The sequence below is a fragment of the Perognathus longimembris genome, chromosome 13 (genome assembly GCF_023159225.1).
Source record: "Perognathus longimembris pacificus isolate PPM17 chromosome 13, ASM2315922v1, whole genome shotgun sequence".
Classification (NCBI taxonomy): Eukaryota; Metazoa; Chordata; class Mammalia; order Rodentia; family Heteromyidae; genus Perognathus; species Perognathus longimembris.
In genome coordinates, this window is record NC_063173.1 from 34,778,214 (window position 1) to 34,803,122 (window position 24,909).

The 24,909-nt window shown below is 36.5% G+C and overlaps 1 protein-coding gene across 1 annotated transcript in view; it reads right to left on the reverse strand.

Moving 5' to 3' along the window:
- Positions 1–1,137: 1,137 nt before the first annotated feature.
- LOC125362745 (doublecortin domain-containing protein 1-like) overlaps positions 1,138–24,909 on the reverse strand; it is a 57,075-nt gene continuing 33,303 nt past the window's right edge. The window contains exons 12-20 of the mRNA XM_048361670.1: positions 22,939–23,124; positions 21,779–21,982; positions 20,040–20,241; positions 19,149–19,301; positions 18,334–18,435; positions 13,104–13,240; positions 11,432–11,611; positions 5,200–5,350; positions 1,138–1,357 (exon numbers count right to left, since the gene is read on the reverse strand). Of these exons, the coding sequence (XP_048217627.1) occupies positions 1,230–1,357; positions 5,200–5,350; positions 11,432–11,611; positions 13,104–13,240; positions 18,334–18,435; positions 19,149–19,301; positions 20,040–20,241; positions 21,779–21,982; positions 22,939–23,124 (1,443 nt within the window). The 3' untranslated portion in view covers positions 1,138–1,229. The remainder of the gene's footprint in view (positions 1,358–5,199; positions 5,351–11,431; positions 11,612–13,103; positions 13,241–18,333; positions 18,436–19,148; positions 19,302–20,039; positions 20,242–21,778; positions 21,983–22,938; positions 23,125–24,909) is intronic.

Sequence of the window (24,909 nt, forward strand, 5' to 3'; positions counted from 1 at the left end):
GCACCATAATGAAAGGAAACCATCCAGCTTCACTTTCAAGAACTGTGCCTCATAAAGGGGTTTGCATAGGAAAAAAATGAAGAGAAATTAGAAAGAAAACACCAATTCATGAAGCAATCAGAAGTCATCAGGCCTTTCAGATTTCTTTTTTAGTTTTATTATTTTTAAAAGTGTACAACATTGTTCATTATGATATTTGCATATATGTATAAAATGAATTTTGATCATGGCCCTCCAATTATTCTTTCTTAATCCCCTTCACCCATCCTCTAAAAATAATTTTAATGTGTTTCATTCCATTTTAATGCATATATATAATGTAGTTAAATCATATTCACCACATCACCTTCTCCTTTGTCTTTCTCCTTGCTATATATACACAATAGTACCTATTTTATATTCATAATCTTATTTTTGTTATATTTTCAAACTTTTAGGTCCATATTCTACACAGCAGAGAAAACAAGTAATATTTGTCTTTCCGAGTCTGGCTTATTTAGCTCAACATGATGACTTACTTTTTATTTGATATATGAAGCATTTTAGCAAGAAGTTTGGGAAATAGAGGGAGACAGAAAATGCCATCTGGGGCTCAATTTAGGGTTAGGTGGTCAGGTAGTCTAAAATAGACTATCAAATATTTTTGTATATCTGTACATACACACATGTCTGTACAGTATATATATCTGTATATATACATATGTATGCATATATGTGGATAATACATACACATATATATGGGTGCATATATGTGGATAATATATACACATGTATGTATATGGGTGTACATTAGATATGTTGCTTGACCCTGCTCAATTATATTTTATTAACAACTAGTAGTTTCCACACTTTTCATGGAAGAAATTACCCCTAAATTAAGTTATTTTACTGGCATTATTTTGTATGGCTTAGTCACCTTTCCAGGAACATATTTGAGGCATTCAATGGAACTTCAGTACAAAATATGGAAAGTAACCTTTAAATGAAACTGTGGGAGGGCCTAGGACTATGCTCAGTGGTAGTACCTACCCTTGTACTGGGCTTGAGTCCCAACAATTCCAGAGAGAGAGAAAGAGAGAGAGAGAGAGAGAGAAAGAGAAAGAGAGGGGGCTGGGGAGGGGGGAGAGCATATGAAGTTAAAAGGGATAAACAATCATCATAACAAGTACATGAATATGTAGACATAGCTATACCAGCAAAATACGCAAATAGGATGGTTCTGATCGAAATTAATTTTGTAAATAAAACAGCGATAGTAGCCGTGTAGGTGGTGACACCACAATGTCTGTGGCTTGAGGACCCTGCTGCCTTCGGGTTCTGGCATAATTTGCTCTGATCTCCATCAGTTGTTTTGACTCTGTTAAAAAAAAAGTTTTGAGAAACAAATCAATGAAATTACCAAAAAATAATTAAAGGTCCAGGATGGTGCAAAGCTTGAAGATCCCTCCCACTTCAGTCTCTCATTACATAGTTGGCTTGCTCATCTCATCACATATATGTGAAGGTTCTTTAGATATTTATGGCATGGAAGGGCTTCCTTCCATTCTTTTGATGAAGCCTGAATTGGAAGCTAATCTATGAGAACTCTAATAATCAAACCCTCCCCCTAAAAAAGAAAATGGGAATGCAAATAACATTCAATTTTTATGGCACAAAATACACTCAGTTTCATTTAGTGTTTGTGTGAAAGAAACCATTCTAATATCATCTGGTTTGTTTTTCCAAATTCATTTTCAGAAACACAATGTCATTATTTGATGACTAACCTCCACCTGCTAAATGTTTTTTGACATCATAAATAAAATAATGATGGTGAGTTTAGTCTTCAAACTCCCAGGCAGTCTTATTTTCTAACTACATACTTCAGCCAGTACAGAAAAATCATGTATGGAATGAGAATCATTTAGATGTCTCTCAATAAGTAGATACATGTAATAGCATTTCTCTTGTATCCTTTCTTAAAGCCTCTTGAATATTTAGATTTCTATCAAATGATTGTTTCTAATGGCATTTTAGGAGAAATATAGTAAGTTTCTGGAGAACAATTATATTAGACTTTGGAATCAATGATGTTTCTGAACATCATGCATAAGCTTCATTGAGAAAATGAAGACAAGTAGGGAAAACCACTAACCCGTTCATGATGAAGAAAAGCAGATACCCTGGAAATACTGCAGGAAGGAATAGGAGAAACACTAGGATTCCTTGGCACAGGTTGAAACTTCCTTAATAAAGACCCAGAAACACAAAAATCAAAGAAAGGTTGTACAAATGGGATTGTATCAAACCGCAGAGCTTCTGCACGACAAAGGACATCTTGCAAGACAAATAGAAAGCCCACAGATTGGAAGATCTTCATTGGCCACACACACAACAGACAAGGGCCTCATATCTAAAACATACTTAGAACTAAAAAAAAATTTAAGTTCCCCTAAAACAAATCCTCAAAGAAACAACTTCCCCATTAATAAGTGGGCTAAAGACTTAAAGGGGGACTTCTCTGAAGAGAAAATAAGAATGGTCAGGAGGCACATGAAGAAGTGCTCAACATCCCTGGGCATAAGAAAAATGCAAATCAAAACAGTGCTGAGATTCTACCTCACCCCAGTAAGAATAGCCATTACCAAGAAAACTAATAACAACAGATACTGGCAGGGATGTGGTCAAAAGGGAACCCTACTACTCTGTTGGTGGGAGTGCAAATTTTCTCAACCACTTTGGAAAGCAGTATGGAAGTTCCTCAAAAGGCTACACATAGAGCTACCCTATGACCCATAAAACCCACTTTTGGGTATTTACCCAAAGGATTACAAAAAAGAGCATACTAAAGCTACCAGCATGACCATGGGCATTGCAGCATTATTTACCATAGCTAAAATATGGAACCAGCCCAAATTCCCCTCAGAAGATGAATGGATGAAGAAGTTGTGGTGTATATTTCTATGTTTCTATCAGAAAGAATTACATTGTTCCATTTGTAAGGAAATGGAAAGACTTGGAAAAAATCATAACAAGTGAAGTGAGGGAGACCCAAAGAAACATAGACTCTATAGCTTCCCTCATTGGTAATAATTGATTTATGTCTAAGATAGTTTTAGAAAATGATCACAATAGCTCAATAGCTATATATGTGACCACATAAGATGAAGCTAAGCAAAATGAACTCCAGCTTTTGAAAACCAGCACTTCATCAGTGTTTTTGTTATTTCTAGTGCACTAGTGAAATTTTTTCTTTTGTTTATCTTCCCTGTGCCCATGTTGTCATTGTATCTGATTTTGGTACCCTGGGATGCTTGTCTCAATCAGGGAAGGTAACAGGAACATCAGAATAGTGAGACAAAGGATAAAAGGTGAACCCATGCAACAGCAATACTTACAGGACAATACGTAGTAAACTATATGCTCAGGGGTGAAGGAATTGGTGACAAGGGAGGGTGAGAGGAAAATGAGGGAAGAGGTAACAAGTTTGATAAGAAATGTACTCACTACCTTATGTATTTAACTGTAACCCCTCTGTATATCACCTTGACAATAAAAATTAAAAGAAAAAATAATGAGGAGCCTAATTTCATAGGAAAAGAATTTTCTGTCACAGTACAGTCATGAATGTGTTCACGGAATGGAAGATGGTGAGATGAACATTTGTCTACAGAGACTTGTTCCCAAGGCCCACAGAGTGAACATGGAGGAGTAGGAGAGAGTTTTACTGGTGGCAGGCTTGTTTCTGGGAAAGCAGCCTAGAGCCCACTCTGTCATTTGGGCACCCTTTCAGAAAATCTGCCTGAAACATAATTAGCTTTATTTATCAGACAGGCCCAAAGAACACATTGTGGCAAGGAGAGTAGAGTACAGGTAACAGAAGCTTGCCCTAAGAATGTGAACCACTAAGCATAATGAAAGAACTAGGAAAGGGTTTCTTATTGAACCATTCATTTGCCTACTTTTTCACTGACTTCATTTCAAGTGTACTCATTTTCTCAGACAGACAGAAAACTCTTCCAGGAAAGGAAGCCTAGAATATGTACTTTGAAGACAGATAAAACTGTCAATGAATCCTTACTATTGACAGGAATTCTTCTGAGCAACCAAGAGGGCTATATTTACAAAACCATTTGGTGTAAACCAACAGTACAACTCATGGGAGGGGGAAGGGGTAGGGGGAAGGGGAGGAAGGGGTGGAATTGAGGGAGGAGGTAAAGAGTTGAAATGTACTCACTGCCTTACATATGAAATGGTAACCCCTCTCTACTTAACTTTGACAATAAAAGACAAAAATATTTTAAAAGCATCTTGAAAGTAAAAAAAGAAGAATCAAGAGCTGGAATAATGGGGAATAATGGGTGATGAGAACAGCAAAACAAATAATACAGATTGGATCTTCTCTGTGATGAGGATGGTGCAAAAGAAATATTTGGAGCCACTCTCAGAAAAATGCCAGGCATCCCAACCAATCTCCCCATTAAAAAAAATTCTTCATTCCTATATTTGTCTCTTCCAGGCTAAAAATAAAAATATGGCTGTATTCAAAGTATCTGGATCATCCCCTTACATAGAAGACAATAATGACTTCATGGTGCCTTTTTAAAAGACAAGACATCTAGGACTTCTTTAATTTAAATATCAGCTAATTCACTCCCTAATCTTTTAATTTCCTATTTTAACTAAAAATAAAGTTCCATAGAACTTCCTGAAAATTGTGTTTTTATTAAGAGATACCTACTTATAGGAAGGGGCATTACTTTTCTCAGCAAAAACATGACAAAACTGTTCTTTCCTTTTCTGTCATTTATCAAAGAAGGTGGATAAGGAACAGAACAAGATAATGAGCATTAGCATTTATTTACGCATAACTATAGCACTTGTATTAATATGATACTATTTAAAATATTTTGAAAAGTAGGAAATCACTAGAGCCTCACTTTCCTCAGGGTTGGTAAGAAAATATTTTTAAGTAAGACCTTTTTAAATATGTCTATAATACAGCCTGAGGAAGGCTCAAGACTAATTGAGATTTGAGGGTTTATTACAATGTTACCATAATATTCTAGGACATAGACGTGTAAATTGAAATTTTATGACATGGTAGGAGCAAAGAAGAACACAATTATTGAAAGTTGTCATAACAGGGTACAAAGTTCAATTCTTTCTTTCATTGTTGGTTCTTGAACACCTTGATGGAAAAGAAAGTTATATTCATACCTTTTGGGGATAAAAAGCCATGTCCTGTAGACACACAGAGGATCATGTCTCGCTCTACATCCTCCCATGACTGAAGCAGCTTCCCACTTGGGGTGTACAGGGTTCTGGCTGGATGGGGAGTTTTGAGCTGAGAGGAGCAATTGTCAAGTAGCTGAAATACACAGTATTAAAAAAATCAACTCTCTTAGGAGAACAACTGTCTTAAATTTGAATATTTACTCACAATAACTAGGAATAGACATAGAAAGGATAGAAAGAAGGACTACCATGTTCCCTATAGTGACTAAATGAGGAGGATGTTCAGTGAGATTTTTCTATGTCTGTGTTTTTCCGCAAAAAAAAGACACTTTATGTCTGAGATTGAGAATCCAGACAGCACAAAATAACTTAATCCTTCCTTTTTTCCTTCCTTCCTTTCCTTCTATTTTTTCCTTCCTTCCTTCATTCATTCTTCCTTCCTTCCTCCCTCCCTCCTTTCCTTCCTTTCTCTTGCTTGTTTACTTCCTTTCTCTCTCCTGTTCTCTTTCTTTCTTCCTTTCTTTCCCTTTTCTTTTTTCCTTCCTTCCTTCTTTCCCTTCCTTCCTTTCTCTTCTTTCTTTCTTTCTTCCTTTCTTTCTTTCTTCCCCTTCTTTCTTTCAAAAGACAATAGAATGACAAAAGATGAGGAGACCCATATCTGCCTCTGTGTAGTCCTCAAACAAGTGCAGTAATAACAATGAAAGAAAATAAATACATAAAAGTTTTCTCTAAGCCTCTTTTTTACTGTATGGATTTTAATTTTGATTAAATTTAAAATCACCTCCAAGGACCTATTTCAACTTCTCTCTGTTTTTCTTGCAGTACTCATAAAAATATATGAACGAAGTATCAATTGTACTAGAAAGATTACCATTGTGTTGCCCAACCCCTAAAAACAAATCCATTAAAATAATGTGTGTAAGAAAAATATGTGAGTGAGACTTTAAGACAATATAATCAATGCAAGGGAGAAGACAATGTGTGGTTTCTGCGCATTTTGCCTGTATGACTCTTACTTATTAGAGAGCCATAGCTGGTTTTCCCCCAAAACACAAGAGCTGGTCCACTCAGCCCCAAAACCACTAGCAATACTTCGTTATGCATCTTCTTGAAGGCTATAATGCACATCAATACAATGTGGCACTGACAGATAGACTTGGCATTTGGTGTTACTTTGCATCTGGAAAACAAATTCAAAATATGAATCCAGACAGAAAGAATGGTAGGATAGTGCAATTCACACAGTATAGTTTTTCACCCATTACTTTGATAAGGAGGTAAATCATATAAGCTGAATAATGATTAAATCCTTCCATGAATATATACCCTTCCATGGAATGGGATAGAAAGGAAGGATGTGGCCTTCAAAGCAGCTCTACTCTTCCTGCTAAGTAAGAGCTAGTGAGCAGCAACTGGACTGAATATGTGCATATGAGCCAAACCTCCAGGGGAGGATTCTAACAACTCCCCAGAAGATATTTAGGGTGACCAAAGAGAATACCAAAAAGTTTCTCTTTGTAAAACAGTATAAGAAGAAAAATTTCCCAATCCCCAGGGCTGGCAAAAAAAAAAAAAAGAAGAAAAGTTTACAATAGCAGTCATGTAAGGTTTACATAAACATTCAACAACATAAAAGTAGTACACTGTACTTTTGATGAGGATTTTGGAAAACCTTTACAGCACTAGTACAGTTCAGTTGTGCTTCAGTCAAATTTAGTAAAACACAGCTTCAATAAACTCAGTCCCTAGAAAAATGAGATGACAGTGTCTAAAAGGGAAAGAATATTGTAGAAAAGAAGACAAAGATGATAGTGACAACGATGATAATGATTGACTGTCACATTTATATAAACCTGGTTCTTTGCTAAAAAGTTCTCAAGGACAATCTAATTTTATTCTATTGAAGTAATTGCTATCCTCCTCTGAATGATGAGAAAAATAGAGAATAGAGGGGTTATAGGTCACAACAAGCAAGGCCACACAGCTAGTAAGCGAAAAGATAGCATTAAATTGTAACAAAGAGAGATTTGCATGAAAAGAGGCAAGATGAGAAAACAAAAGATTCTGTATTGCAGAAAATCAAACCAGTATTGAAGAGAACTAGGTAGAGAAAATTCTCATAGGATGCAGAAAAAGTGCCAGAGGTAAATTTATGAGAGTTAAACATATGAAATATCAAGACATCAGATATCAAACGTACAAAAATACTTTGGTTACTAGAGACAAAGCCACCAAAAATTAAACAAGCAGCTATTTTAAAAATAGAAAAATACTCTATTTACAAAATAAAGATCCATTTGAGGAAGTATATAGATCAGTCTAGAACAAAACAAAATTTAATGGAATGACCAATATTTAAACAGAGCTTAAGTATGAATTTCAAGCATGGACAACAACTTGGTTTTATGTGGATTTGTTTTCTGTAATGTTAAGTACCAAAGAAATTAGTGAAATCTATGAATTTTTTTAGGAAAAAATATACTAAAATTGTGCAATCAGCGAAGTAATGAATTACAATAAAAAGCTCCTATATGCAAAGCTCAGAACATACATCAGTTATTTCAAATTCTTTTAAAAAATGAGTCAAATTCCCTAAATTTTGGGAAGTCTTGACGTAAAAGAGCTAGTATTAATCACAACAATTGCCAGAACATGAGATAACTGTCACAAAAAATGATCAGAAAACAAGGGAATAAATTACATTCAGTCTTCATAGAAATAAAATATAATAAAAAATGTAAACACTATCAACAGGGGATGTAAATACAGTGAAGAAAAATGAGAAAACATTTCCTTCTCATCTTTCATGGGTTTATTTAAAGTATATTATATGATTATACTTATTATAATTATGATAATACATAAATAATGAATAATAAATAAATATACACTATCATGATAAATAATAAAAATAAGAACAAGAGAAGTAGTTCACCTAAAGGAACAAGCAAAATCATCATCCTGTGAACACTTAATATGATTCTATTCTTAGAAAACTTAGATAAATCAAATGAGAAATCAGTAACAAAATATGAGTACTAAATTAAATGGTCAAATATCAAATAAAGTTTAAAGCATCAATAGTTCTCATGGTTGCCCAAAGCAGGCATTTAGAAAATTCAGTGAATGAAAGTTGATCCCATCATGGAAGTATAAATAGCCTGAGCTTTTGCAAAAAAAAAAAAAAAAAAAGAAAGTTGATCCCAATTGAACAGAATTCTATAGAACAGAACAGAACAGAACAGAATAGAATAGGTTCTAAGATAGGTCAGCTTATGACCTTAAAAATATTTGTGTGTGTGTGTGTGTGTGTGTGTGTGTGTGTATGTGTGTGTGTGTGTGTGTGTGTTGCCAGTCCTGGGCCTTGGACTCAGGGCCTGAGCACTGTCCCTAGCTTCTTTTTCACTCAAGGCTAGCACTCTACCACTTAAGCCATTGTGCCACTTCTGGCTGTTTTCCATATATGTGGTACTGGGGAATCAAACCCAGGGCTTCATGTATACAAATCAAGCACTCTTGCCATTAGGCCATATTCCCAGCATGCCTTTAAAGATATTCTTAATGCTTGGTGCTGTTGTTGTTTTTTAAAAAAAAGAGAAAATGAAATACTTGTAATGTTTATGATCAAGTTCACAATAAAAGAACAATGTTCTGGGCTGGGGATATAGCCTAGTGGCAAGAGTGCCTGCCTCGGATACACGAGGCCTGAGGTTCGATTCCCCAGCACCACATATACAGAAAACGGCCAGAAGCGGCGCTGTGGCTCAAGTGGCAGAGTGCTAGCCTTGAGCGGGAAGAAGCCAGGGACAGTGCTCAGGCCCTGAGTCCAAGCCCAGGATTGGCAAAAAAAAAAAAAATAAAAATAAAAAAAATAAAAAAAAAATAAAAAGAACAATGTTCTATGTATAATTCCTCATCCACAATCTATTTTACAAGTTTAGTTTTCAAAGAACAAAACTTTTTGGAGTGGGGTTACAGGGGCACCAGGGAACCACTTTATGCTTTCTGTGGGTATGAGCTATTTGCTGATCCAAATCAAAATGACCTGTTTTTCTTTCAGCTTTTGTTCATGCATTCACAACTGTTTCTCTACAGAGAAAGAACACAGTGATTTTGAGATCCTGTAGAATCAAAAAGATATCACAGGGCAGAGAGAAGACAAATACTTCAGAATAGAGAAGGAGGGTCTGAGCAAGCATAAATCAGAAACACACATTGGTCCTGAAGAGAGAGCCACTAACCCTAGACAGAGGGCTGCCTGGGTACTTTGATGACTGATGAGTTAACCCCAGTTGGAGATGACAGTTGCTCTAGCCATATTCGAAGAGTGAATGGGAAGAATGAGACTAAATCATCTAGAATTGCTATGGTAGTGAGAGCAGTTGAGAGAAAACCTGCATTGGATGGGATTCAAATACCATATGGGGGTTTCATTATAGAAGAGGGAGAGAAGCACTTTGAAATGCGCCTGTTTCTGATTGTTCCAGTAAAATTACCCACCATTGAAACTCTCACCATCTTCAGTGTCATTAATCAGATCCCCCCAGGGAAATCTACACTCTACCCCTGCATGTTCCCTGCTGATTCAATGCACAGTTTGTTTTCCAGAGATACTCTTTACACCTGGAGAGCCTGGAAGTACCCATTTCTAACTACCACCAAGAATCTCCTGCAGACCCCTAAATAGAAATACAAGGCATGGCAAAGGAAGAGAATGGGGTGGGGGGAAACTAGTTTTTAAGAAAGTAAAATATCTTAATATCTTTTCTATATCAAGACTACTTTTTAAAAAAAATTATTGTCAAACTAATGTACAGAGAGGTTACAGTTTCATATGTTAGGCATTGGATACATTTCTTATAGTTTGTTACCTCCTCCCTCATTCTCCCACTTTCCCTCTCCCCCCATGTGTTCAGTTGGTTTACACCAAACAGTTTTGCAAGTATTGCTTTGTAGTCAAGACTACTTTTATCTCATTAATAGACTGTTTTCCATATGCCATTTCTTTAATTCAGAAACAGGCAGAAGTTCAAGCATTTTAGCCTTGAATAGTGTTATGGACTGAATTCAGTCCCCTCAAGATTCAGATTGTAACTGCATTTGAAAATAAAGGCAATTGCAGGGAGGTAATTAAATTTCAATAAAAGAGTCATTAAAAAGATTAAGCGAAAATGTATAATTGCATATTCAATGTACAATTCTCTGTTTTCTCAAACCAAGCATGATCTTCAAGCACCAAACTACCCAGGAAGCTGATATCTAAGGATCAAGGTTCAAAGCAAGCCCAGACAAATCTGAGAGATTTGTTTGTTTCCAATTAATTAGCAAAAAGCTGAAACTGGAGATCTAGTTCAAATGGTAAAGTGCCAGCTATGAGCTAAAAGGACTAAGTACTCTTTGAAAAAATCACCGCAATAGAGATTTTTTAAAGAAAACTTCCAAAATCCATTTGTTACGTGACTAAAATTTTCATTTAAACATAAAATATAAAGGATTGGTGTCATGGTATTTGCCTGTAATCCCAGCTACACCAGGGAGGTAGGACAGTGATGGTCTGAGGTTGGCCTAAGGTAAAAACACAAAATCCATCTGAAGAATAACATAAAGTGAAAAAAGAAAAAAGAAAGTCTGTGACTCAAGTGCTGAAGTGCCTGCTTGGCAAGCACAAGACACTGCGTTCAAACCATAGACCACCTCCCCAAATGTTTAAGACTTTTTACCCCTGAAATAACAATAAGTTAACTACTACTCATCTTATATCAATGTTTTAAGTTTGAAATTTGGGACATATATTCATTTAAAGCACTGGGAGATTAGAATAGATAAGCTTGCTATTTCCTAATGAAGAAAATATCTAGGGAAGAATTGGTGACAGGTGGGAAAAAAATAATCACTCTTGTGTAAACTGGGTTTAAAATAGACTGAGGAAATGATCTTAAATTATCTTTAAGTTTAGATGATATTCTTTGGCAACTTTTTTTCTGCGAGACATATTCAGATTCATCCACATGGCAGATAGCTTTGGATTTCACATTTCATTTTGCTTTCATTGAAACTCAATTCTTAACCCAACCAACCCAAACAGAAGTTACTGTGCCATTTCACAGGTGAGAAAGTAAAGCTCAGAGAATTAAATTCTAGATCTAATGATGTACTATTGTTAAAGGTGGACCAGAACGCAGGCCTGTGGAACCCCTTTTCACATGAGATTTACCTCTGAAATACTTTTGCCCCAGGCATATGTGCCATCTTCAGGAGATCTTCCATTCAGATAAGCCCAAACTCGCTTTGTGTCGGGTTGTTTGTACAGACTGCTCTGCTGGACTGCTTTACCTTTGGTCACAGTTGGAGACTTTGGTTTCGATTGCAGTTCCTGGACCTCAGAAAGCTGTGCCTGTCAAAAAAATCCAAAGGCTGCTACATTTAGAGAACTATTTCATATATGCAAGGAATGTGATACACACCAGAAATGCCTTGTGAATTTAATACAATATACTGTATTAATATAAGGTAGGAGATTTTAGGAAGCAACAATGAAATGCATTAGCCTTCTCCTATCACAGACACGTCGATAAATTCCTCTTGCTTCAATGAAATATTAAAGACAACAATCAGTGGAGTCATAATAATAAGGGTATCATTTTGGCAAGCATTGAACTTTCATGTATAATTTGGGGAAATGAAGGCAGACGAGTGTCTGGGTTTCTGCATGCTGCTTCTCCTACTGAGAGACTTCTCTGCATCTAACAAATGAGTTTTTCTATCTTTTTTTTTTTTTTTTTTTGCCAGTCCTAGGCCGTGAACTCAGGGCCTGAGCACTGTCCCTGGCTTCTTCCCGCTCAAGGCTAGCACTCCGCCACTTGAGCCACAGCGCCGCTTCTGGCCGTTTTTCTGTATATGTGGTGCTGGGGAATCGAACCTCAGGCCTCGTGTATCCGAGGCAGGCACTCTTGCCACTAGGCTATCTCCCCAGCCCCACAAATGAGTTTTTGATTTAGAATCACAACATCATTTCCTTTAACTAAAAACAAAATGATTCTTAAGGGATTGAACATGAGTGTTGTTTAAGTCCTTACTTGCTATCTTTTAAAATTCAGCAGCCACTCTTCTACTTTGCCAGGTCCCTGCTAGGCAGCTTTTCATCCTAGTTCAAGCAGTTCAATGCTTTGCGTTCATTCCCTGGTCAGTGATTTATCCTTTTTAACTTGGCAAGAAGTCTTATTTCTAGCAATGTCAATTTATTTTTTTCTAGTAACCTTGACTTAGGCACATGCCTAACATTTAGGTTGAACATATTTTAGGAATTTTAGGAAACCTATTAAATAGGGACATAGCATTTGATGAAAAACTTTACAAAGTAAAAGGTTTCCCCAGTCTCTATCCCCAGTCTTCTCTCAATAGCTGACCTTTCTCTTTTCAACGTTTTTATGCCTGGCAATCCTGACTGATTAACCGATTGGACAGAAACCACTTTTATAATATCTCACTTTTGAATGTCTCCATTGCAATTAGTATTTTGCTCCTTGCTCCTTTTACATATTGAGGCATACCCTCCGGAGCAATGAGCAATGAAGCCATCAGGCTCAACTTGACTACACTTAGTATAATTACTTTTCTACAGATCCACTGGGACTTTTTCTCATCTTTGCTAAGGTCATAATTTCTGGTCTCCATTCAAACAAAACAGATTTTCATATGAGCTGGCTTGTCTTTTTCATAGTTACTCTCCAAATGCCAATTTCAAGGCTTAGCATATGCTCCTGTGGTCATAACTGACCAGATGCTAAGACTGTATTAATAGTGTAATTTTAAAATTCCATATTGCACTTCTAACTTCTTATAAAAGGTGGCAGAGACTTTAATGTCTAGAATCCTAGAGAGCATACCTCTGTCAACCTTATAAGTTCCATGAGTTTAATTTCCTCTGGAGTCTGTTCTGTCCAGCTTCCTTCAACCACCACCGGCTGGGCAGGGTTTTTGGTGGGAACCATGGTGGCAGGTTGACATGTTGCTACTCGCCGCCCTAGGGAGGGAAAAAGTCTCTGGAAATGGTAGTTTCTGATGATAGGTCTTCACATTTCAAATAAATTGGTTCAACTTTTGGTCTGTAAATTATTCCATCCAGGAGCATAAGCTAAAAATATTTAAAGTGTCATAAAAGCAAAGATGCCTCAGGTAATAATAGTTAACAATACCTCTACATATGGGAGCCTGAGGCTTTAAATGGCCAGGACACACACACACTCACCCTGCAAATAGAAAAGCAGGATAACACTCTAACTTCCACACTGGCCTCAGCCTTGCTTGCACATTACAGTTCAGCAGTTAATTTAGTCAAATAGAATTCATGACCTTATTTAGTCCCCATCATCTCTTCCACTCTTGAAACATATGTTTTGTTCTCTTTGCTAATAATAAGCCTTTCCCCCACAATTAGCTTAGCAGCCTGGGGATTAAGTATTTCTAAAATAATATTAACCCAAGAGACAAGAACCCTTTTTTTCCCAGCTAATAATACCCCATGAGCACGATTAGTTTCTGACACCTCTACTGTGCCCTTTATGCTATTACAAAGCTGTAGTAAGAGAAAATATTTATTGGAATACTGTATTCTGGAATATCACAGACATAATTTAATAAGCGTGGTGATTCAAATTTATGCATTCTTTCAAGAAGACCACTTAAAATCATTATCAAAGAGGTTTTAAAAGTCACACTCGTGAAATTATTTTCTTGCTCTGTGGTGAAGATATCATCAGCCTTGAATCTCCTACAGCTGTTGGCCAGGCATTGTAGCGGATGATGCAGACACAAACGTCTTTGAGTGAGTCCCTTTCTCAAGTTTGGAAGGGAAGGCAAATGTCAAGAAAATGATTATATAGGTTGCAATTGAGCTGTGTAATAAGGTCTTTTTTTCAGCTTTTCTTTTTCATTTAATTTTATTGTAAAAGTGATGTACAGAGGGATTACAGTTACATAGGTGAGGTAAGGGGTATATTTCTTGTCAAACATTGTTACTTCCTCCCTCATTTTTCTCCCACTTACCCTCCCCTGGCCTCCCCACATGCCTCAAGTTGTAAAGTTCATTTCCAATCTAGTATCTTATGACTATCACTGTTGCATTGGTTTACCCTTTGTCCTTTGTATCATCATTTTGTTATTCCCCTTCCTTTCCCAAGATCAGATAAATGTATATACAAAACACCGGGTATCAGAATCAAAAATAGTGACTACAGGGGATAAAACAAAGAAAAAATTTAAAAAAGAAATAACATCATGCTGTACATTAACAACAACGTCCACAACAAAACCCTTTTGTTTCCATATCTTGGAGTTCATTTCGATTAGCATCATTTTATATGGTCATATAGCAAAAACAATCCTAAGCAGGAAAAAACATTGCTGGAGGAATCAATTCCAAACTTCAAACTCTATTATAAAGCTGTAGTTATGAAAACAGCTTAGTAAGAGAGCATACCTGGAGACACTGACCTCATCCAAGATGTCAGCAAAGACTTCTTTGAGGAAGTAAGATTTAGGTTGGATTTGGGACTATTAAAAGAGGACTAGAGGGCTGGGGATATGGCCTAGTGGCAAGAGTGCTTGCCTCGTATACATGAGGCCCTGGGTTCAATTGCCCAGCACCACATATATAGAAAATGGCCAGAAATGGCGCTGTGGCTCAAGTGGCAGAGTGCTAGCCTTGAGCAAAAAGAAGCCAGGGCCAGTGCTCAGGCCCTGAATCCAAGCCCCAGGACTGGCCAAAAATAAATAAATAAATAAATAAATAAATAAATAAATAAATAGGACTAGAAGCATGGCTCCTGTGGTAGAATACCAGATATGAGCAAGAGCTATCCACAGGAAAGTGATTGTATTCATGCACCATTCCTGTCACCATTTCATTCCCAACCCCCTCAGACAACACGTTTCAGCTTCCTGGTATTTATTTTGTTAAGCTGTCAATTAATTATTCAAGGGAGTTGAGATGAGTGGGGTCAGGATGCGTAGGAGAATGATAGAGTGGCACAACCAATATGCACCATGTCCATAAATTGACATGTTGAATTGAAACCCCTTTTGTATAACTATTCACAGGTAATTTTAAAAAAAGTAAATTCAATTGTAAAAAGGAAGATGAATCTCAGTTTTGTTGACAAGGTACTCTTCCTGTGTAGATTTTCAGAATTGGCTAAGAGCAAAACTCTTTGGAAATAATCCAGCATTTGTAAAGGACAAACAATTTGTGTCTTATAGCTCAAGTTTACACAAACTGACCCAGCAATAAAAATAAATAGCAGTGACTTTTTAGGGAAACCAGGGCTGTATGCACTTCATCATCATTCACATGCAATTTATAAATGTGGAAAAAAGGTAATTGAATCAATTAGCCAATGAGTTATAGTGTTAATACTACTAGGCAATGTGCTGTTGCAAAACACATTACATTACCTAGTAGTATTGTGCTTTGAGGAACCACAGTGTTTCTTCAACACAAACTCATAGTAAATATAGTTTTATCAACTTTATTCATGGGATTCAAATGATATTAATTTATGATATTGCAAATTTTAATGGATAACATTCTAACAAATATATATTAGGCATTCTCAGCATTAAAATTTTGTTAACTAAAGAAAATTCAGCAAGTGCTTCTTATTGTATTGTGAAGAGCCAGAGACTAATTATAGGAACCAAGAAAATATATTATGCACAATTTATTTTTTGTCAACTTGTTTCTAATGGTCTTCAGCAAATGAATACAATTGCACCATAATTTTTATGAAGATACACCATATCATCCCAAAAGGTTTAATGTGGGGAAAGGTGTTTTTTATAATGATCTGTTATTTATGTAGGCAAGAATATCATAAATTAAAACCAAGAAAAAGTGGTATATAAATTATTTTATTTTGTTATTACTTTTCCCCATATATCCTATGTTATTTCACCTGAGATCACTGAGAGTCATTATAATAGCTAACTGTTAATGGAGCATGGCTCTTCCCTATTCCTAAAATATTATTTCATGAGGATGGAACCTTGGCAATATTGCAAAGTGTAAAATAGGAAAAATAAGCTAAGTAGTTGGCCCATTTTTCACATGTTTTTTGTTTTGTTTGTTTTCCTAGAAGCTGGGTAGCAAGGGTGTGTTGCAGTTCTTTCATTCATGTCTCATCTGCAGAGTTCTCCTCCTGGCCCTCCTTTGTTAAGAGACCCACCCTTCTTCAGCATATTCTGTGTCTAGAAGAGTGAATCCACCCAGCTGAGAGTTTCAGTTAGGAGCTCCACCTAGCTCTCACACTACAGGGCAGTATCTTTATAAGTAACAAAGGTGATACTTTGACTTATTCTGCATTCCCAAGTTGTACTCATTAGTATTCAGACCCCATGTGGGAAAATGGGCTGCCTTGTCAGGAACATTAAGGGCTACACCATGCAATTTCAGCCTTGTCCTAATGAAATAGGAATACTTGAAAGATTTTTATGCCTGAAATACCATATTACCTTTGTATTTCTGCTTGATCACTACAACATCAGAATACCACCACTATAAGGAAAAGTATTGTCAAGACTGGAAGCAGGAAAAGCAGTCAAAAAGCCATTCCAGGGCTTGGGAATATGGCCTAGTGGTAGAGTGCTTGCTTCATATACATGAAGCACTGGGTTGGAGTCCTCAGCACCACATATACAGAAAAAGGCAGAAGTGGTACTGTGGCTCAAGAGTTCAAGCCTTGAGCAAAAAGAAGCCAGAGAGAGTGTTCAGACCCTGAGTTCAAGCCCCAGGACTGGCAAAAAAAAAAAAGCGCCATTCCAGTAATCCAATAATCTAGGGAACCAATGATGTAAGCTTAAACTGGATACTGACAGTGGAGACAAAGAGATTAGAATTCATTTGAGATCAATTTAACAAATCAAGTTAATAAGACTTTCTAAGTATTTGTTGAGCAAGGAGACAGAGAGGGCAATATCAAGAATGACTCCAGGGTTTCTGTGAAAGAACACATGGGTAGATGGTGCTAGAATCCACTGCTAGAGGAAACAAAAGATGTTGAAGAGGAAGGTGTGAAAGATTTAGTTTGGGATATCCATGGAACATTTAATGTCTGCTTGTAGGAACTGAGGATTTTTTGGAGAAGTAATAGATGTTATTTACTTGAATCCTAACATCATCCTTTCAGTAAGAAATCCATAGTGACCACTTCAAACAAGAGTTGTCTTCTCCATTTAGAACTGTTTATGTTATTTAATGAAGATGCATATTATTTTTTTATTTTTAATTTTTATTGTCAAGGTGATGTATAGAGGGATTAGTTACATATGTAAGGTTGAATATGTTTCTTGTCAAATTGTTACTTTCTCTCTCATTTTTCTCCCACCTTCCCTTCTTCCCATGAAGACCCATATTCTTTTGACACAAGATATTACACATAATTAAAAGCTGAATTACAAAATGTGTTGATTCTTTGACTTAAGTCTATAGGGTAGCATTTTTCTTATAAAGGGATTCTCTAAATCCACTTGTATTTCAAGTGTTTGGGTAATATAATGTCACCAATCTAAAACCTTCTGACAAAGAGAACGAAGAAGACACATAACACCTGATTTTTTCTTGCTATGACTAACATGTATTGGGGTGCATGAAAGACAGGCGTCTTTGAGATACTGAAACCAAATTTTGAAGATTTCAATATTTCCTTATCCCCGTTATTAAAAAAAAAAGCAAACCCAAGAAAAAGTATAAACACAATTTCTTACCAGCAATACCACAGGATTGACAGTAGAGTTAAAAAAAAAAACAAACCTAAAACCCATAAAATGTTAAGAAGGGACTTACTTCACAAGCACTAAGAAATATTGTCATAATTTTAAGTTTATATAAGTCATTCAGTATTTCATCTAATATAAAATTTGAAAATATAAAGTCAGCACTAAAAGGCTATGCTTTTAAAAATCCAATAGATTTTAGAATTTGCTCACAGGTATTTATGTAGGACAATATTAATATAGTACTTGGTGATTAAATAAGATATTCAGTATATAATTATAGAAATGACCATCCATCCGCAAGATTATATTTAGAGTTAAACGTGGAAATGTCTAGTTCATACTGACCTTTTAACTGTCTCATTTTGTGTTTCATGGTATCTAAATTGGCTAAAAGTTTGTCCTTTTTCAGCCAGTTTTGTTTCTCTTCTTTTCTTACTTTCTGTAAAGCTAATAAAAATGCACTATATTTTATCTTGCATTCCTTTATCAACAATAATTTATAGTGAACACTGATAATTTATAAAGAACTTTCTGCTTCAAGAAATAGATTCAATTAGAAACAAGTAATTAAAAGGTAAGGGTCATTAAAAAGAAACCTCATTTGAAAGATGACAGGGCTTAAGGCATTTTTTATGGAATGGAGGGAGAAAAAGAACGGTGCTGTTTTATTATATAGATTTACCATATGCAATAGCCATATTTCATTTTCCACTTCCACAAACTATTTGGAGGTGATGAAAGCCTGGCTTGGAACCCATTCATTTTTTAAACATCCACCTAGTGCCTAAAGGGTACAATTCTTAAAAATGAAAATGTGCAGACAGGTCGTCCTCAGTGTGAATTAAACTCATTTGTTATTTTCTAATGTATATCATTATTCTCAGTCTTATAGCAAGGATCTCTTTATCAACTAAATTAGACATTTCTCCATGCAGAATACTCAATTCCAGTAAGAAAAAGCAGTCAATTGTGCAAATATGGGACCATCGCTTTCCTTGCGCATATATTAATTGATGGACTGCCTGTGTTTTTGCATAAATGTGATGTTATGTTGACATTCTGCCTATTTAATTCATTTTCTTGTGCAGACATAAAATTTGTTTCTCTCCCTCCCCCCTCTTTATAAAATTGCTTGAAGGAATGCAAAATAAGAAACTCACCATTTGGAGGTAGAAATGGCTCACCACAAGATACCCAGATAGCAATAGGATTTCTGAGAACAAGAGTGAGTAAAACCTCATCTACACCATCCAAACTATCACATTTCCCAGGCCCTTCAAATAGTTTATTTTTCACTTCCATCACTGAGTTTTCTGAAAAAATAAATGACACATTTTCAATGAATAAACACATGCTTTCTGAGTATGTTTATGAAAACTGTCTCATTAATGACTTTATTTAAATAGACGATATCGATATTAGAGACCATAAATCTGGTAAGCCTCTTACATCAATGATAGAAATCTCACACAAAGAAAGCTCTGTTGAATCCACCACTAGTAGGATTTACTTTCATTACAAAAGTGCTTAAAGATACAAGTCCCTGTCCTTACATTAGAACAAGGCCCACCAAGATGGACCTTATTATATGATGTATTATATAGTTTTCAATAAGGGGCATCAACTCAAGCTTCTGGCAGATGTTAAAAACTGTAGACAGCAGTACAGAGGAGAATGAGGTGGATAGAGTCCTCATCTTGTAATAATAGGAGGAGATTTGATCTAACAATTATTATGTACATGTTTTCAGTTGATTGTTGGAATTTGGAAACAAAAGATATTCCATGAAGTAGCTAGACTATCGAATCCATTTTATTAATTTTATGCAATTCATTTTTTCAATGCTCAAATCAAACTGTACATTATTTTTAATATTCTTTTGCAAAGTAAACTCATTGTGAGAATCATACTGATACTCAGAATCACTTACCAAAGTAGCTGATTGGGACAGAACAATTCCAGCAATAAAAACTGAATGAAAAAATACCACATGAACATATTCATGGCTAACCGTAAGTAGAACCAGCTAATAACTGTAGAATACAGCCAACCTTCTATGTTTTCAAGAGTGTTCTCTTCTCTTCCAACAGGAGCTCTCTCATTCTTCTGCTCTTCAATTCCTCTTTGGATGCAAGCTTCATCTAGAGCCCATAAAAGCAAATCACACAGGGTACGGATTGTCGTTCCATCTCTGGTGAATACTTTTGAGGCTGGTCTGGCAAGTCCAAGTTGCTCCATGCATTCTGTAAGAAGCTACATAACACAAGCTGTAAACGACTTACGTGGACAATGACAGACCTGGGAAGAATAATAAAGAGCTTGCCATTTCAGAAATTTGGGGACATACTTTTAAGTTTAGGTAATAGAAATACAAGTAACTAGTGATCTTGATCTTTGTATAGCAATGTTTTGGGTTTTTTTTTTATATATATGATTGCCTTACCTAATCCCACAACATCAGGCCTAATCCAGCTGTAAAAATTATTAGCTCTAAAAATTTCACTCAGCAGCAGTGCATGCTAATACACGAGTATTTCATTAAAAATAGTTTTTAACCTAAAACTCTACTTTCATTGTTGAGTTGAAATGCCTTTGCACAACTACTTAAAGATACTGCATTTTAAAAATCTACTTTCATTTTGCTTAACAAGGTATAAAATCGAAGTATCTCAGATGGATGAACAGCTTTAAATAAATGAATACAATTTTAAATAAGAACTTATGTGTACTATTATCACTATTTAACAGCTAGAAAATGGGGTGGAAGGTTAATTTTTTTCTAAGATCTTTATAAAAGCCATTCTTGGAGTTGCTAACCCTTATACTTTGCATAGTCCAATGCAGAGACATATTTTAATTTAAAAATTCATTTTTTTGACCACAAGAAATAGTGTGTAAGTGTGTGTTAGTGTGCTTGTTTGCACAGCCTGGTGTATAATTCCATGCTATAGTTAGCATCATTTGTAAAATGTGTTACTAAAAGCACTGACCAGAATTTCTAGACAGGACTATCATCAAGCAATGGAAGGACAAAGCTGGGTTTAGGCCTGTGCTTTCTCTCTACCAAGAACTATTCAGCCTGTAAGGCAGACACAAAGTCATTCCTAACACATTCCCTGATTTTCTCATTCAACATGAAATGAGATACCTTATCAATAAGTATGTACTTAAATGACCCACCTGATAAGGGAGGTGATATTTCTTAAGACCATGAATTCATGTACCATACAATTTAGAGCCTGGGCAGCATGAGAGGAAAAACCCTTATGCTGTTCACAAGAATGAAGAAAATTTGGTAGTATTGTTTCTCCCCTTATATCTGTGCTCTTGAGCCAATCTAAAAGCCATAGTGTGTGCATGTGTGTGTGCGCGCATGAGCACTAGGTTTTAACTACAAGCCTTTGTGCTCTTGCCTGGCTTTTTCACTAAAGGCTGGCGCATTACCACTTGTAACCACACTTCCACCTCTGGCTTTTTACTGATTATGTGGAGATGTGATTTTTGCATGGATTTTTCTGCCCAGGCTGGCTTTGAACCAAAATCTCGAGATTTCAGCCTTTTGAGTAGCTAGAATTACATACTTTTGTTTCTTACCCAAAGCCTATATTCAAAGAAACAAACTTTTAAAAAGAATGCCTTTAAAAATCTGAGGTCTTGATCTCATCAATTTGAATTGGTGGCTCTGATTGAGTACATTTATCATTCCATCTTACTGGATTTTCTTGTTGAGAGAATCACCACTATCATTACCTCTGAGGATGCAAAGTAGAATTAAGTGACAGTCACTTACCATGCGGAAAGTTTTAGCCACAATTAACTTTCCATTGCGGTATCCTTCCCCATTTCTGTATGCAATTATCTTCATTGCCTGCTGGTGCAGAGCTGCCATGCCCCTGTGAGCCACGGCCTGTGTGCAAGTCTTCATCCGTAAGGACAACAGACGTTCTTCATAATAAGTTAGAGTTTTTTCAGCCTCATCAGATGATAAATCAACCTGATTTGTTGAAAAAAAATTATATGAACACAAAAAGTTTCCTTTCAGTTTTGCTACTTTGGCATATTTCAATCCCCAGTCTCTTCACTTAATGAACATATATGTATATGGTAATAAATTTTTCAAAGGTAACCTCGTATACTAGAGATTCCTCATGCCATCGTAGGAAGGATTTGGTGTCAGAACTCTTGCTTTCTTTCGGACCCTGTCATTGAGCTACAAGGTGACTTGTGGGAATCTGGCTTGTGGGTTTTACCCTCTCAGTGTGTCTTATTTTGTCTGGCTTTGTTTTGCCTAGGAGGTGAGGAATTTGTTGTTGTTTCTTTTGATTTTTGTATGTAACAAATGATAGAGGAAAGTACCAAGACCAAACTGACTCTGGAGTTTAAGTAAGATGACAATAACATTACAGATAGTCTCAGAAATTTTAACTTTAGGAGGCTCTCACTTGATGGTGGAAGATATTAATGAATGAGAGTGGAATAGGGCTGTAGAGAATGGCTTTTCTGCTTTCCTTTGGTCTGTACATAGGACCCTCTTCTGTGGGAGCTGTCCATTCGGGCACCCAAAGTAACAGCAAATTAACGACAATGTGTCATATTCTCCCAGAACTTCTCCAAACTCATAAAACAGAGATTACCCTGGGGATATAAGCAGAAAAACTGCCTCAAGAAGTAAAGAATTGCTTCCTCATTGAAAGCTACACCAAGAACAGTGGAAGGTGTCAGCAGATTGAAGCTGCAGAAGTGCCCAATTACCTTCAAAGGGTGGATCAAACTATTCATAGACTATTTATTTTAGATTGCAATGGGGAAAAAGAAATCAATGCAGGCAGGACAGTAAAGGTGAATCTGAGGTAGATGAACCTGAAGGCCTGGGTAATGAATGCATCAACATTTCCAAAAGTTTCCAAATGGTGGTCACCTATGCATAAGCAAGGAAAAACTATTGCATACCTTTGCCATACTGATGACCTTGAAAGGTCCTCGTGATAGGGACTTCTGAGTCTTGGAGCCTGAAGCACAGAGAAATGGAACTCCTGGAAACAACTGTTTCAGACCCTTCTCTGCTCTCATGCATCTTCCACAAGCCAGGCAGAACAATGTTTTCCCCTTTTCACCAGGTGATAGATAGTAATATCCCTAATACAGGAGACAAAGACACATAGTTACATTTGAATTTCAATATTCACTTACGACATTATAAGCCATGTGATTCCATCGTCAAATTTGAAACCACAATATAAGTACATTATTTTGCTTTCTAGTAATAGTATTTTTTTTTTTTTGCCAGTCCTGGGGCTATGAACTCAGGGCGTGAGCACTGTCCCTGGCTTCTTTTTGCTCAAGGCTAGCACTCTACCACTTGAGCCACAGTGTCACTTCCAGCTTTTTCTATATATGTGATGCTGAGGTGTCAAACCCAGGGCTTCATGTATACGAGGCAAGCACTTTACCACTAGGCCATATTCCCAGCCCCCTAGTAATAGTATTCTTTTTTTTTTTAAGGGACAAAGGATTTATTTTAATTCATTATTTCAAAGGATTCTATTCTCTGTTCCTTAGAACCATGCACAGGACACAACTTGACCAGGGTGGGAAAATGGAGCAGAGAATTACCACACCTCCTAGCAGCCAGAAAGGAGGCTGAAAGAGACACTGAAAATGACAAGAGAGAATGGAAAGAGGAGAGCAAAGGGAGACGAAGGAGAAGGGCAGGGAGGAGGAGGGAGAGCAGAAGACATTCCTGGTGGAGCCTTCAAGGACATACCCAAAATGATCTCTTTCCTAGTATTCTTAAGAAGGTATTTCCAAATAGTGAAATGACAATTCAACACCAGAGATAAAAACCTATCGGGATTATTTACAGGAATAGCAAGGCCAGATTTAGGGCAGGAAATCTACAATATAAGCAGGGGACTCCCAGAATAAAGGAGTCACATCAGAAAAGAAACAGCAGCAAGCAAGTAAGTGTTATGGGCTTAAAGAGGGACAGTGTGAAATTGACAAGAAAAATGAAACATTTTGATTGTGTGAGTATGTAAAATTCTGTGAGTTCAAAATGATGCTATAACTAAAAATTAAAAAAAAACAAAAGCAAAACTACAACTCCTTGGACATCATTGGAAATAAACTAGGAAGTAAACTGGGTCATAACAGAATGTAGAAGATTATTTCCAAAGATGCCCACAATAACATTCCAACCTCATTTGTATGTTATGCAGGGAGGGAACAGAGATGGGATTTGACTGAGGTCCCTGTACTTGTTGGGTTAACTTTCTACCATTTGAGCTATACCTCAGCCCTGATTATTTAGAGGTAGGTTCTCTCAAACTCTTCTGCATGGCTTTCCTTGAGCTCTTCAGCACTTCAATCCCACTCTTAGCTCACTAGGTAGCTAGGATCACAGGTGTAAGCCACCAGTACTAAGTAAAAAAAATAAAATAAAATTGTGCTATGGGGGTTTGAACTAAGGGTCTTACACTTGTATAAGCATTCTGCCATTTGGACCAGCCTTTAGCATTTGTGTACCATTTTGAAGTGACTTTGCTGCTCCTACACTAAAAGGTAAAAATTCCTTCTTTCTTCTTATCTCCTTCCCTTGAATGTAGACAAGACAATGTGATTCACTTTGACATAGGTAGTAGTAGCAAGTGCCAGGCAAACAAATGTAAGAAGAACTAGCCACTCTGCAGTTTGTTCTGTTTTGGTTACAAGTATTAACTTCAAGACCACAGTGTGAACAAACTTGAAGTAGCCTCCTTGAGAAATTAAGAAGTTGGAGAACCAATGCCCCCAGCTAACAATGTGCCAACCAGAAAATATGTCAGAGAGGGCATATATTTGAGCATTCCTCATAGAGCCACCAAATAGTTAACTAACTCAGGGTTACATTAGTGGTAATCCTTGACAAAACTATCAAAATTA